Below are 15,371 nucleotides of genomic sequence, written 5' to 3' on the forward strand. Positions count from 1 at the left end.
AGCCCTATATAAAAGTGATGTATTATTATTATTACGAGACATAGTATAGTATATCATAATCATGAGATATATTGTTAGAATTTTGAGTTAGTAAAGTCATAATTATGAGATACATACTCATAAATGAGATAGAATCTCATAATTATGAGATACGAACTGAGCATTTGCAGCAGTCAACTGAAACTGACTGTTACCATTCTATTACACTTTGAATAACAATTCATTCAAAACACATGTTTTGGCTTTTTATTTTTATACATGGTACATAGTGTAGAAAATAGTACATAAATAAGTATTTATTGCAAAATAATTACATCAAAATTTTTGTATGTTTCTTTGCAAATTTACATTGAAAATATTTTTTTCATAATTATGACTTTCTTTCTCATGATCATGAGTTTACTAACTGATAATTATGACTTGCCATTATATATATATATATATATATATATATATGTATATATATATATATATATATATATATATATATATATATATATAATGGGCTTCCATTAAGAATATTATTTAAAAACACACAACAACAACAAGGAGCAAAGCACCCAGAACAAAAATAGTTATTAAATAACATATTATCAATATATAACATTTACTTTACTTCTAATGTTTACCTTGAACATCATTTAGTGGAATATCTTTGTTTGTTTAATTTTATTTATTTAATTTGCAGACTAAAAGCCGTAGTTTTTCAAACTATCGTTTAAATTACTCTTTATAACACATTATACACTTTAATATATATTAGAATTACCCCAAAGAACAAGTTGTACAGTTACTGGCGACTCATTCCAAGAAAACTTCACCTCCCATGATGCATTTCGAAGGGGGCGTCGTCAGCGCACATGGCTGAAGGCTGAAGGCTAGTGTGCATACAGTGAGCTGAGAGTAACTCTGCAACAACATTTGTCTTGTTCTGCTGTGGTTTAGCGGAACAACATGGCCTCCGAGGAGGACGACGCTCTGCTGCTTTTAATTTACCAGCATTTAAAGATAAACGGGTTCCACAAAGCTGCCAAAGGACTGGAGAAACACGTCACTCAGGTGAGAGGTTTGATCAATTGAAGTCCTTTACTACACACTCAGTCTGTGATGGTAAACTATGGAGCTGCTGCACTGTGTGCTACAGTAATTGAACCAATTGTACCATCACTGGGGATTTATGAGAAGATATGAGTGAATTTCTTGTTATATAATGCATTAATGAAATATATATGACCTCTTTCCCCCTCCCCTCCCTAACCCCACCCCCTTCTGGCCTCCTGGAGGAAAAGAACATAATGTTTCAGAAGCCATGCTGTAAACTCACTGCTGATATTCTACATCTTTTTACACTTTTTGTAATTTTCTCAAGTTTTAAAATTTAGTGTTATCGGCAAAAGGCAGCTATTAAATAATTAATCACATCTTTAATTATTTAGATAAATAAATCAAATAAAAATGTATACATATTGATCAAATTAGATCTGGGCGATGTATCGAGATTCAAGCTGTATCGAATTTTCTAATTTGGCGATATAGAAAATGACAATATTGCCTTTATCGATGTTTTTTTAATGGTGTATTTTGCTTTAAAACATTTGTTTTAGGAGTCTGGGCTTTCACTACTTCTCAGAACAGCATTTAAAAGCACAGTTTCACTCACACATGCTGTCATTTATAGGAGAAAAAGCCAAAAGTGACACATGTTGTGCAACTGTTTGTTAATTAATGTGCCAGTGTGGCATTGTGCATCAGCAAATTTAACCCAGAATTGTCTTTCTGGTCAGACTTCATTTGAATTAAAATTATCGAGATTTATATCGTTTATCCACATTTTGAGAAAAAATACTGAGGTATGAGTTTTGGTCCGTATCACCCACATCCATAGAAAAAGTGACCTTTATGTACTGGTAATAATTGGGAAAATAAATAGATAAATGTATGTTTTGCATCAGTCCTTAAAGCTCATGTTGTATTTTAGTAATAGAATGTTTAGTTACAGTTTTCCGGACTATAAGTTGCACTGTTGTATAGGTCACTTTCCAAGAAACGTACAGTATTTTCCTGGAAAATCCACAGTTAAATGGCAGGCCACAATGCTAGATGCTGATTGGTCCCTTTTTTAGCCAATAAAGTGACACCTTTATTATGAGAAATGCTATTGACTGAAGACGTTGCCAGTCATCAGGAGACTTGGCCAATCAGAATCTGTTTTTGTGAAGAGTCTCACTGCATTCCTGTTCCTTTAAATACCTGCACCTCATTATTGCTCAATGTCTGTATTTTAGTGTATTTAAAGCTTTTTCTTTTTTTGGTTGTTTCTTTTCCCCAATCTGACTGTATGCTGCTAGCATGCTATGCTAACTGTAACAGACTGAAAAAAATTCACAGATAAGTCGCTCCGCTATATAAGTCACATCCTCACTTTTAGTGACTTATACCCCAAATAGTATGGTAAATAAATGAACTTTTACTCATATCATATAAAAGGTATTGACGTCTCATGTTCCCACATGTTTACTTCTGATTGGCTAATTTTATGCCATGTCCCGCCTCCTCCCACAAATTTTTAATCGAGTTAAAAACATTCACAACAGTCACAGTTGTATTTATCTATGATCGACCTTTGTTTGCATTTAGACTTAGTCTAGTTTTATTCAGATGCAAAACTATTTGGGACTAATATTAATGAACATGGATGCCAAGCATCAGAATAAATAACTATAATACGATGCAAGAATAAACTCTGAACATTGAACAATTACAGTGCAGGGTTCTCACCAGGAATATTTCACATTGTAGGGGAATCTTGTGGCGCGCGAGCGAGTGCGGCCGCTACAGGTGTTGTTGGGGGGTCCAAAACAAGTAAAGCTAAAGTTTTTTGTTTTTTTTGTTTAAAGAAATCTTTGTTTCTGCCTAACTTTAAAGCCAAAACGTAGTTGTTGAATTGGTGAAGATTCATGATGAATGTAGTTCTACAGTTACTCATGCTTGGTATTGGTTCTCCACTAATAAATACTCACACACACTGTATAGACAAGATATAACATTTCATTCAAAAGGCTTGATTCAGAGACGCGCTTTTGAAATCTAAATGAGGTATTATGTGGGACCTGCAGTAAAACAATAATATTACATGTAAAAGGAAACAATTTACACTAGTTTTTTTAAAAGGTAAAATGTCATATAGAAATGTTATGTGAAAGATTTTCAAAAGGGGGTTTAATTGTGCAATTGAAAATATATTTGTAAAATAACATGATGGCTTAATTAATAATTAATTTGAGACATTTTGTCATAATAAATGAGTTGGTTGCTGTATTTTGGTATTTCTATATCATTTTGAGAATATACCAATTAGCTTTAAAGCGGAGCTGTGTGGATTGGAGGATTGTAAAGTTTATGCTCTTTGCCTCTTTTTTTGTTGTTTTTTTTAAAAAAAATATTTTATCTTGTTTACTCATGTGCTCAGATGTTTCATCGCCACAGGCTTCATGGGCTCCTATTACACAGGAAATGAGATTTTTTTTTTTTTTTTTGCCTTTCATCAGAACTTTAGGATTCCTGAGGAATGGTGTGAGAGGTGTAGTGTTCAGGTTTTTTTGTTTTTTTTTTGGAAAGATGATTAAAATGTTAAGAGGACAAACATGAAGAGGTTTGTCTTCCACTAACATGTCTAATGGTTTTCTTACGTGTCTTTATTTCCATGTTAGGTGGAGACTCCAGAAGAGAGCCCCAACTTACATGATATCTATTCAAGCTGGATAAAGTGAGTTCTTCCACTGGAGATTGTGATTAAATGTTGATGTAGTTTTCCTTTACATTCGATTTTGCTATAATTGATCATTTTTTAGCGTTAATATCTACTCAAATGAAGTGTGGAACACAGAATGCAAAGTCGTTATAACCTTCAGCGAAGGAGTCGCTCATTCCTCTGTCAGAGGAGTTTATTTCCAGTCGGTTGCAGCTGAAAACGTTGCGTCGTTGTGCTTCCACTCACTGCTGGGATGATAACTTGTGCCTGAGGAAGTTGTGCAGAACAAAATGACACTCTGGATGAGCACAGCATGCAATTAAAGGATTTCATGCTTTTAACGTTTGGCTGCACCTAAAAAAAACATTACATAATCACCACAAAAAAGAAAAAAACTTGCCGGAAGAGACGTTTAAAATGTATAGCATGTAATAGGATAATAAATGTGTTTTTAACTTTTGACTTAATTCAGCAGGTTTTTAGCCTCGTTGCATGTTTTCCTTAGTAATGTAACTAATGTGTAATACACACAGTGAATGCCATTATTCTACTTTGCTTTGATATTGTTCATAGTTTTGTTTTGTTTGTTGAGAAAAACTTAATTCTTTGTCTTTTGATAATATGTGAAAGACATAAAAGAACATTTAAAACTATGAAAACAGCACAAGTCGGAAAATATTTTGGAGCCAAAGCATTAACAGCAATGAGGCTCTGTCATTTAACTATTTCAAACTTTAACCCAGGTTTAAGCAAAAACAGTAACAGTAACTTCACAGTAGCTTAAATTTTCTGATTAAGAAATCAGATAACTACACATTTTATAACATATAACATTATGATTAAAAAAAAAAAAAAAAAACTCTTCCCTTAGTATCTCAGCATAGTGCGAATAATAAATTAAACATGCGTGTGACACACATATAGCCTACTCAAAGGGTAAACAAAGAGGGGCCTGACTCACATCGCTCTACGGTAACCCACAGGGACGGAACTCGAAAAAGTCCGCTCAAATTTGCAAAAATAAAAATAGTTTTTATCTACAAATTCGAGAAATTGATTAAATACATTTTTTGCCCAGCCCTAATTGCACCGTGATGTTTATCTTTTATAAATACTGTATTTTTGGTGTTTTATCATCTGTTTACTTCACTTTGTCATTTAATCTCATAACAATCTGTCATGGACATTAAAATACAATAAATGTTTTTCTATTTTCTTAAATTATGTAGAAGTTTAGGCACAACATAAAAAGGTGTGTGTGCGTGCGTGCCTGTGTGTGTTATAGACTGTGTTCTCTAGCCAAGAACGCTAAGCAGGAGACAGACGACTCTGATTTAAATGGAAACGTCAAATCCGAACCTGCCAACAAAGAAGGAGAGACAACAAAGACTGAGTCGTCTAGTTTCAACCAGCACGATGATGCAGAAGCCAGGTCCCCTGCTGGTAAACTTTAATGTGCATTTAAAAGCTACAATTTCCTACCAATTGCATCTTACTTAAAACTTCATGAGCTAAGAATGCTTTATTTTTCAAGCCTATTTGGTCTCTTTTTTTATGTTTTTTTGGGGGGGGATGGCGCACAAGATACGAATGTGTATTTTCTCTTGTGTTTGAGCCCGATATGCAACAACGATCCGAATTGTTATAAAAAGAAATGTATTAAAACCCAAAATGTAATAACTGGTCAAGTAATGTAACAGAAGTGCTGAGCCTGAAATGTAATTTAAAAAAAAATGTAATGAAGTCCAAAATGTTACAACTGGTCAATTATGAAACTGGATGCTGAACTCAAAATGTAAAAACTTTTTGCCCAAAGTCAAACAACAATTATGTTGACGAAACATTTTTTTTGTTACATTTTATTACATTATAGAGAGAATCTGTGGTTTATGGATTAAATTGTATGTATCACACAAATGCATATGCAAAAATGTGTGTGTGTGTGTGTGTGTGTGTATATATATATGGTATATGTATATATATATTTATTATTATCGATATTGATAAAGACTTTTGGAGAACCTTGACATATCGGTAACTTTTGTTTTCTTACCTTCATTTATATATATTCATTTATATAAAAAAGGCAAAAAGTTGTTACGTTTTGGGCTCAGCATCTTGTTGTTACTTTATTGACAGGTTGTAACATCTTGGGTTTTGTATATATATATATATATATTATTATTATTATTATTATTTTTTTTTGTATTACATTTTCAGCTCTGCACTTATGTTACATTATTGACCAGTTATTACATTTCAGGTTTTACTACATTTTTTAACAACAATTCGGGTCTTGGTACATTTTGGGTCGTTGTTACATATCATGCTTTAAAATCCTGGTTTATCAGTAATCTATACTTCTATCTCTATTTACCTGTGTATTATTGATTAATGTAAAGGCAAGTTGACATTTGACTCAATAAGGAATCATTTTATTTGTTTATCATTTCAGATTGTAAAGAAGGTGTGATGGATTCTGCTCAGACGGACACTGAGGTCGTCTGTGAGCAGCTGCAGGAAGCTGAGAATAAAAAGTCAAACAACGAGAACGGCATCACTTCTGACGGATCGGAAGGAGAACAACCGAAGGTGGAAACAGAGCAAGAGGTGCGCAGCTGGATATTATGATGCACTCACACATTTTGTGCAGACCAAAACAACGCTAATACTAAAGACAATATACTGTATGTGACTCATCAAATAAACCTTTGATTTAGAGCACAGGAACTAGTTTATATAACATTGTAGGACTAATCCTGCACAAACCAATTGTACAATCAATAGTTAAACGATATATACATAACGCTAGATATTTGGATCACACCAACACATTGATTCTTAGGTCAAAGTTACTTAAATTGGCTGATTTTGTCATTTTTCAAACAAATCAAGTTGTATTTATTACCGGAAAACATTCAAAAGCTCTTTATTTAGAGGGAAGGGCTGACAAACTGAGAAGTTTATAATATGTTTTTGTGTGTGTATTGTAATCAAAATCATATAAAGATGAGACAAAATGAATTAATAGCAGCAATGGTAGAAATAGAAAACAGGATGCTGAAAGTGTGGTTATTTGTTACTGTATAGTAGGAAAAGGGGTGGGACTAATACGTTTATACATCCACCCACTACACAAAGTATGTGTATGTAGTAATATATGTAATTATTGGTTGTTTTATGCATCAAATCTTTTGTTTATTGTAATAATATTGCATTTGCAATTTTTTCAAATAAAACTGTAATCATAACAAATCACTACGATCAGAACAGTACAAAACTATTATTAAAATTAAATCCCTTTCAAAGTGCCCTTTCAAAATAAAAGTGTGGAATAATTGTACTAACTTTCTTTGCCATATTTGCCCCCTGAATAGCCCTGCTTCAAACAAATGCTTACTTCATTGTAACTCTGCAAGTACATGTAAATCAATGAGTGCCACTGCTGTCGGTATTAGCCAAGCAGGGTTTGCATGTTATCCCTGAGGATGCATTGATTTCTTATAGGTACTCCACTTTCCTTCTGTAATCCTAAACAAGAAGGAAAACATACCATGCACACTACGAGACAATGAATGCAGAAAAGGACAATGATGTAAGTGGAAGTATTCTGGCTATTTGAGCTTTAAATAGCTAAATTAGATGCTTGTTTTTACTGGAGATTGCAGTTTACTTAAAGATGTGTACCGGTAGCTGTTTTCTCTGCGCTAAAAATCATCAATAAACCAGTGACAGTAGGATCAATCTCCATCTGCATCGTCCATGCAAAGAGATGAAATGATCAACGAGGAACGTGTGTGATACAGAAAGAGTCGAGTGGCCTTGGATGTTGTGACTGCAAAAGGAAACAATTAAAAAAAAAAAATACACTGATGCATAACTGAAGTCCAGTCACTGTGATGATGTGCTGACAGTGAAGCTGCTGTGTTTTTATATGCCTGTGAAGTACACACAGACTCACACTGTGTCTACTGTCTGTCTGTGGGTGCAATTCCTCTCTTGTTGTTTTAAAGTTTGCCCAGTGCCCAGTCATGCAGGGCAGGAAGCTGTTTGCATAGAGGCTCTGTGACAGAATCATAATATCGTGTCTATCAACTATAGGGTTGGGGTCAGTTATGATTGTAATTGCGTAATTTATAATTAATAACAATTATGGCACAATTATAATTGTAATGGTAATTTAATAAAAATCTGTTGCTGTAATAATTGTAATTAAATTGTGATTGAGTTTAGATAACTTTGTAATTGCCATGAAAATTTTATAAAAATTATTAACTATTATTTAACGCAAAACCAGGGATCCATGTTACAGTTCTGTGTACAGTTCTACACATATGTAGTTAACAATTATTAGAATGTTTCATATCAAGCTTTCCCACACGTAAAAGGCTCAGACGTCCACACCAAAAATATTAAAACCTATATTGTCATTGATTAGGAAGCCTAACAAGGAAACCAATTGATGGGAAAGAAATTAGACGGTCGATATTTGTTTTTAGTGTATTTTACAGCTGATTTAGAAGCAGTTATCTTAAGAAATGCTAACACAAGAGGAAGGTTAACTTTTATTAGGTTATTCATTTCAGACTCAGTAACTGTGATTAATTGTAATTGAACTTTCGTAATTGAGAATGAAATTGTAAATGACTTTCTGAGAATAAAAAAATATTGTAATTTAATTTTCATTTGAAAAAATGGTCGACATTGTAATTGAGCATGGGTAATTGAAAACGTAATTGTAACTCAAATGTTATTGACCCCAACCCTGCTTTCAACCAAACTGAGTGGGACTTCCTGGTTGTTTTTCTGCCTTCTCTTGGTTACATCACCTCTACTTGTTTTGCACATATGCTGAACATATTCCCTCGAACATCTGCAGGAAAACTTTTCATTCTGTGTTGCATTCTTCCTAAATCTGCTGCTGAGCTTTACAATTCTGTAAACACTGCTTCATAAAGCTGCAGGTCATCATAAATCTGATCACAATCACACAGAATAGTGGCACAGTTATATTAAACTGCATTATTGTGCATATTCAGGTTCTACCTGAAGCATCTGCAGAGATGATCAACCAGGCAGAAAACCCCATTGTCATTTCTACAGAAGAAGAAGAAGAAGAAGAAGAAGAAGAAGAGGAAAAGGAAAAGGCTGAATCCACTCAGGGAGACTCCATTGATCACAGTCTGGAGCAAACACAGGCCTGTGAACCAGCTGTAGAGGAGCCTCAACAGGTTTGGAAACCAACTTCTCCCTCCTGTACTGTAAAGACTCATTATGTTTCAGAATCATCAGCCTGAAAAAATGTTCATTTTTTTTATAAAAAAAAAAAACACAAACATGCATCTCTTTTCTCACCTTTTTTATTTTATTTTAAATTGTCGTTAAAGATCCGATGTCAATCGACCCGAAACTGATATTCCTGCATGATCCTTAAAGGGTTCCTCCACTGTTGTTACAAATATGGCCTAAAACCTTTGAAATGTACTTTTTAGAAGATATATGCCCAACAAAACATTGTTAGGCATTATTTTGCACCATATTCGTTTTTATTAACTTTTAAAAATGGGAAATTAGGTTAGGAGAGCTCTTCTTCTTTGCTTCAACAGCTATGTTTCCATCACCCTTGCAAATGCGCAAAATCTAAATAGTGCAATAAAAACAGGTAATGGAAATGCCTGAATTTTAAAAAAAACACTCAAATATTGAAGATTGAAGAAGTTTTTACACTTTCATGAGGAGGTTTTTCACATTCAAAGCGCAATTATACTTTGTTGACAGTTAGAAATATTGCAGAGTTGGAACTGTCTCCCCCTGCGGTCATAGATTATTTTTTGGGTCACAACTGTTTTTATCCTCTTTTGGGAAACAAAAGAGGATAACCATCTTTAACTTTTCCTGATTATTTAGAGCAACCAAAAGCAGCACAAGTTTGCATTTTGACCGACGAAGCTGCTAAACGATCTAAAAATCAGGCCAAATGCTTCACTCCAGTAGAAAAAATTGGGATGTTTTACAGGCAAATGGGGCCGCGTAACGCCATCAATCATGTGATTTCAAGATGGCGAACACAAGTTTTTAAAGTTAATATGGTGCAAAATAATGTATTTTGTTAGGCATAGATTTTCTAATAAGTACATTTCAAAGGTTTTAGGTCATAGTTGTAAAAACAGTGGAGAATCCCTTTAAGAAGGGTTTTGCATTTCTCTGTTTACTCCATGTTACTCTGCCTGCAGTTTTTCCTCTGACTGACCATTTTTCTGTCTTCAGGAATCTGAAGAAGCTGAGCTCACAGCAGAGGTTTCTAATGAAGCTTCTGCTTCAGAGCAGAATGATGTAGATCAAGGCATTTCCTCTGTAGAGTCCGGTGAAGAACCTGCTGCAGAGGTGCTGTACAAAGTCCTGCTTTAACCAACAATGAAAACTCTGAGTGAGAGTATCTCAAATCTGTCAAATAGCCATGATGATGTTCGAGATCATACGTGTGCTGCTCCTGACTCACCTTATTAAGTAAACGTGTATGAATTAGTGACGTGTTGATGTTTGAATCCAGGCCGAGTCCAGCAACCGAACCAAGGAGACCATTGACCAAGACTGTGATGGTGAAGCCCCGCTTCCTGCAGGTATAAATGCCCCGGGACTTCTGTACCGGTTTTGTGTTCAGATCTCCGTCTCACTGAGTTGACAAGAGTTGCACGTTGATGTGAAGATATTTCACAGAGGCCCTTCAGAGTCCTCCTTCAATTTGCATAGACCTTATCATTCAAGATCACATTGTTTTCACACTGACTTTTAGCTGCATTTATAATGATATTGCTTTGCTTTTAGTCTATAGTGATTATAAGGTGGGAGTAAAGCACTTTTTTTATTGCCATTTTAACCCAAAATGGGTCAATACACAACTCACTTTGGCTAAGGACACATGGTCCACATTAAAGTCCTGCTTTTTGTTTTTGTGGAGTTTGAATTTTCTCCTTATGTTTGCACGTGTTTTCACTGCATACTGTGGTTCTCTGTAGACATGCACACCGAGGACCTAAATCGAGAAAAAGGGAGTGTCTGTCTCTGTCAGGGTCAAAAGTTACAATTTCTGTAACAATAGAAGCAACTTAACATTTACATTTCTCAATAACACAAACTAAAGCACGCACAGTCTCATGGAACCCACATTTGTCCTTTGCCAGGTCAGTGATTTTCAATTAGAGCCTCCACCATTCCTTTATAACCAGTCACAACATTAAACAAGGAAACTTTTTATACTCGAACATTATTCAATTGAAAACAAAGACTTGAGATTTTTAGCCTCCTGAATAAAAGTGCAGCTTATTAGTAAGTAACTAATGTTTTATTTATATACTGTAGCACCTTTCACAGACAGAGGTCACAAAGTGCTTTACATACAGTATCAGCTCATTCACACTCACATTCACATACCAATGGGACAGAGCTAGTCAACCACTGGGAGCAACTTGGGGTTCAGTGTCTTGCCCAAGGACACTTCAACACATAGACCGGTCCTCGATCAGAGGACGACCCCTCTGCCACCTGAGCCACGGTCGCCATAAACACATAATATGCAGCTGTTTTAGCCACATATGTAAAATTATTTAAAGAAAATATTTATTTAAAATTATATTACTTAAATTGAGTTATTTTGTTAAAGCGCACTGAGGAGACTTTGTTTTAATTTGCGCTATATAAATAAAGTTGAGTTGAGTTAATAATTCTTAAAATGGATCCAAAAACCAACTGTCATTAAAGTAGTTTTTTTTCTCCAACTTAAACCTGGAATTTAAATAGGGTCCTTTAAAATGTTTAGTAATTGATAAAGAAAAAAAAATAATTTTACTGATGAAAAATATATTGTTTGAATTTTTTTCATGTATTCTTTTCTTAAAAAAAACGCAACACACATTCTTTAAACAACCATATTCTATTCTCTCACTTTCTCAAATATAAATCTAGTTTGAACAAAATGCAGTATGAAATATATAAGATGGCACAATTGATCAGTATTTGTAACACAGTATAACAAAAATGATCAAAAAGTAATTCTAGAAGAAAAAAATGTCTTTGGGGTTGCCAGAAATTTGTGATATCGAAGTTGTGTCACAACGCAAAAAAGGTTGGGAACCACTGCTTTAAGGTGTAAACCATGTTTTCACTTCCATTTAACTTCATTTATATAGTGCTAATTACAACAAGAAGTCATCTCATAACACTCGTCGCACAAAATATACAATTATTAAGAAACGACCCATTAATTCCACATGGTTTTCAGGCTGGTTCTCTATGTGCTGCTGCACCTACTTACAAACTAAAGTCTTAACAAGGGAATCATATTCAGCTGAGTGCAGTGTGAGTGCAGGTCAAAGACAGAGCACAGCATTCTGGCTTTGGCCCAGCATGACATAGATTACCAGTGTATGTCTGTTAGGTTTTAAAAGCTGCTGGTTTGGGAACTTTACTGACTTGAAGTGCAAAAACAAAGGGAATCAAAAGTGAAGCTGGACAGAACTGGTATTTAGAGTTTCTACCTCCAGCCGCTTTGATTCAGAGCCAAAACTTGTAAATGCTTTGAGTGATGGTTGCCATAGTGCAGAGAAACGGCTCTGTTGGTTTGATTCAGTGTTTCCTGTAAGATCTCAGCTGGCTTTGTGAACACTGGTAAAGGAGCCTGAAAATCATTCTGTTGCCTCTAGTCTGTGTTGATTAAAGATGTTTGGAGTCTTAAAGATGGTTTATAATGTAATAATTAATGATTAGAGTAGCTGTTTTAGGATTATTATTGAAGTCAGAGCTCCACTGCCGAGTACAATATGGAAACAGTGTGTGACGCCTTCTAAACATGAGATGCTTCTAAAAGTATAATGTCTGCTCGAGTTGATGTCATAAGAAGTGGGAGAAATGTATAAAAGGGATGGATGACAAATGTTTCCTCACAAGATGATGATCAATGTCTTGGATGAAAATATGTCAGAGGTGTGTTTAGTGTTCCTCTAACGCCATCAGGAGCTTATGTCGTTTTATTCATAGTGGTTTTTGCTTTTTTTTTTTTTTCCAATGTCATTTAATTTGATTTCATATATATATATATATATATATATATATATATATATTATTATTATTTTTTTTTACCAAAATGTATACTTTATTGTTTCTTATGCTTACTTTCATGGAGAGTCTGACAGAAAATATTTCCCCTTGCATCTGTTTTTTTATTATTTGTGGTTGGAAAAGTGTTTTTGATGCGTCTTTCCTGGGAGTCAGGCTTCTTCTTTTGTCATTTATTTGCAGAAAAAAGTGTGTTTATATACATCGTTGTTATTGCCTTCCACTCTAAAGTCTACCTAGAGCACGGCGTAGAAATTTAATGGACATTTTATTATACTTTTATTTATATTTCAGACACTGAGTGTAACTCTGAAACCCCCAAAGCTGAGGAATCGACTTCTGAGGTACTTTGTCCTTCTGTTACAAACTCCAATAATGAAATACTAGTGTTGGTTCTTTGTAACCAGCAAGAAGGGAAGTGTTTTGGGACATGATGGTGTTTGTGTTCTATTCTCTTCAGGAGACCACAGCTGGAGGCCTGATCCCTGAGCTCAATCCTGAGGTGGAGACAAAGCAGAGTGATGCTGTGGAGCCTTCCATTACTTCCACTGGTAAACCATTTAAAAAAGAGTGTGAGAGGGGTGCAGTGTGCGCGTATGAAAGCTACTTTGTGTTTGTGTACACATTAAATAAGTCAACTCACCATATTTATGTTAAGAAATAAAAAAAAGAAATGAACAAAATAAATTATTCTGTATTCATTATTATTCAATTCTTTTAAAAAATTCTGTCCTTGACAATCAAACGTATTTCATTGATTGCAATACAATTAATTCATAAAGCACTTTTCCTTCAAAAATAATCAGCTCAACGTGTTTTACATGAAACAGAATTATATATTTACATCTGTGACACACAGATTTATGTAAAGCACTCTGTGTTTAATTTGTTTGGTTAAAAACTCTCAACTAATATTTTATTAGGATGAAATCTTCTGTGCATATCTTAGAAAATAAATGAATGATGTGTTTGTACACATTAGCAAAACAGTTTGTATGTTTGTGTCATGATCTGGGGTGTAAAGCGTGCTAGACTTTATTTTTCATGGTTATGTTTTGTTGGTCTTAGTTTCACTAGTTTAATGATACGTTGTCAGTGGGTAAGTGCTCTCTCTTGTCTGTATAGACTGAGTGACTGATGAAGCTTCTGCTCGTTGCACTCAGGTGTTCTATTTAAAGAGTTGCTAAACCCCAAACCTTTTTTTTCTGTTGAATCCAAATGTATTTGGGTATGGAGTAATTATTAAGTAATGTTAATTGATTCTTGTCCAACTCATGACATTTTAAGTATTTAAATTTGGCGTATTTTGTTGTAAATATGTAAGAGTGACTGCCCCCTATGGGTTGAAACCCAGCTGTTACAATTGGACTTTGCTATTGGCTGAGAATGGAGGTTTGTGACGTTTTTGCGGCTTCTTACATCACATGACTCAAACCAAGACTAATTAAATGTAATAATGGAAAATTAGTCAGAACACCCCATATGGCCCAGATTGTGACACTTCCCCATCTTTATGTTTTTTAGATGACTGAAGTTTCCTTTGATAGCTAAAGATAATCATTGTGTGTATCATATTTTTTTTTATTTTCTTGTAGAAGCAGAAGACTACTCTATTCTCATCAACGTCCAGCTAAACATAGATGACACAGCAGAGCAAGAATCCAGCCAGCTGCTCCCTGAAGAGGCTGCCGATTCCTCCGAAAGCTCCAAAACTCCCAAGAAGAAGAAGAAAAAGAAGAGCAAGAAGGAAGTTGAGCCATCTGCAGAGGATGTGATTATTTTAGACACATCTGGCAACGACACATCGTCCGCAGAGACGGTCCCTAAGACTCCAGAAAGCAGTGAGTCTGCTAAAAAGAAAGGTGAGAAAAGCTTGGTTGAGGAAGAGGTGTCATCGGAAGCGGTGTCTACAAAAAAGAAGAAAAAGGCAAAGAAGAAGAATATGGAGCAGGATGTAGAGGAGAAGGAAGAGGAAACACCAGTCACTACCCCAGAAAACAAAATGAAGAAGAAAAAAAGGAAAATTAAAGACGTGGAAGAGGAGGAGGAAACGGTAGCAGCGGTAGAAGAGACGATGGTGGAGAATTCTGAGACTCCAGAAGAAATGACGGCAGAGAAGAAGAAGAAGAAAAAGAGGAAAAAGCGAGGTGGTGTTAAAATGGAGGAGCTGCAGTCCCCAAAGCAAGCAGCAGGGGGCGACGAAGCATTAGAGGAAAACGTGGATGACAAAGGTAGAAACCAGAAAAATTCTATCAGTCATTTCTGGGCATTTTATTAAACACAAAAACATAAACTAGACATTAGTAACACTTATCAGACCCACAATACACACACACACACACGCACTCACTGTTTAAACACGTTTTCTCTGCCCTTGTCACAAAATAGATTAAAACTTTATTAGAAAAATTAAGCAGAAATGAAAACGTCCTTAACCAAGCTGAGGTTAAAAAAATTAATTAAAAGTTGTGTGATTAAAATAGCAGTAAGTCACTAAAACATGTAGGAA

General features: G+C 34.8%; 1 protein-coding gene across 1 annotated transcript; it reads left to right on the forward strand.

Annotated features, from left to right (window-relative positions):
• Positions 1-855: 855 nt before the first annotated feature.
• LOC114479510 (ABC transporter F family member 4-like) lies at positions 856-15,189 on the forward strand. The gene is made up of 10 exons (XM_028473220.1): positions 856-1,059; positions 3,711-3,766; positions 5,037-5,194; positions 6,207-6,361; positions 8,791-8,982; positions 10,019-10,135; positions 10,302-10,371; positions 13,157-13,206; positions 13,323-13,413; positions 14,458-15,189. The coding sequence occupies exons 1-10, from the start codon at positions 955-957 to the stop codon at positions 15,138-15,140; spliced, it is 1,677 nt and encodes a 558-aa protein (XP_028329021.1). The 5' UTR covers positions 856-954; the 3' UTR covers positions 15,141-15,189.
• Positions 15,190-15,371: the final 182 nt, after the last annotated feature.

This window comes from Gouania willdenowi, chromosome 17 (assembly GCF_900634775.1).
Source record: "Gouania willdenowi chromosome 17, fGouWil2.1, whole genome shotgun sequence".
In the NCBI taxonomy this organism is placed as follows: Eukaryota; Metazoa; Chordata; class Actinopteri; order Blenniiformes; family Gobiesocidae; genus Gouania; species Gouania willdenowi.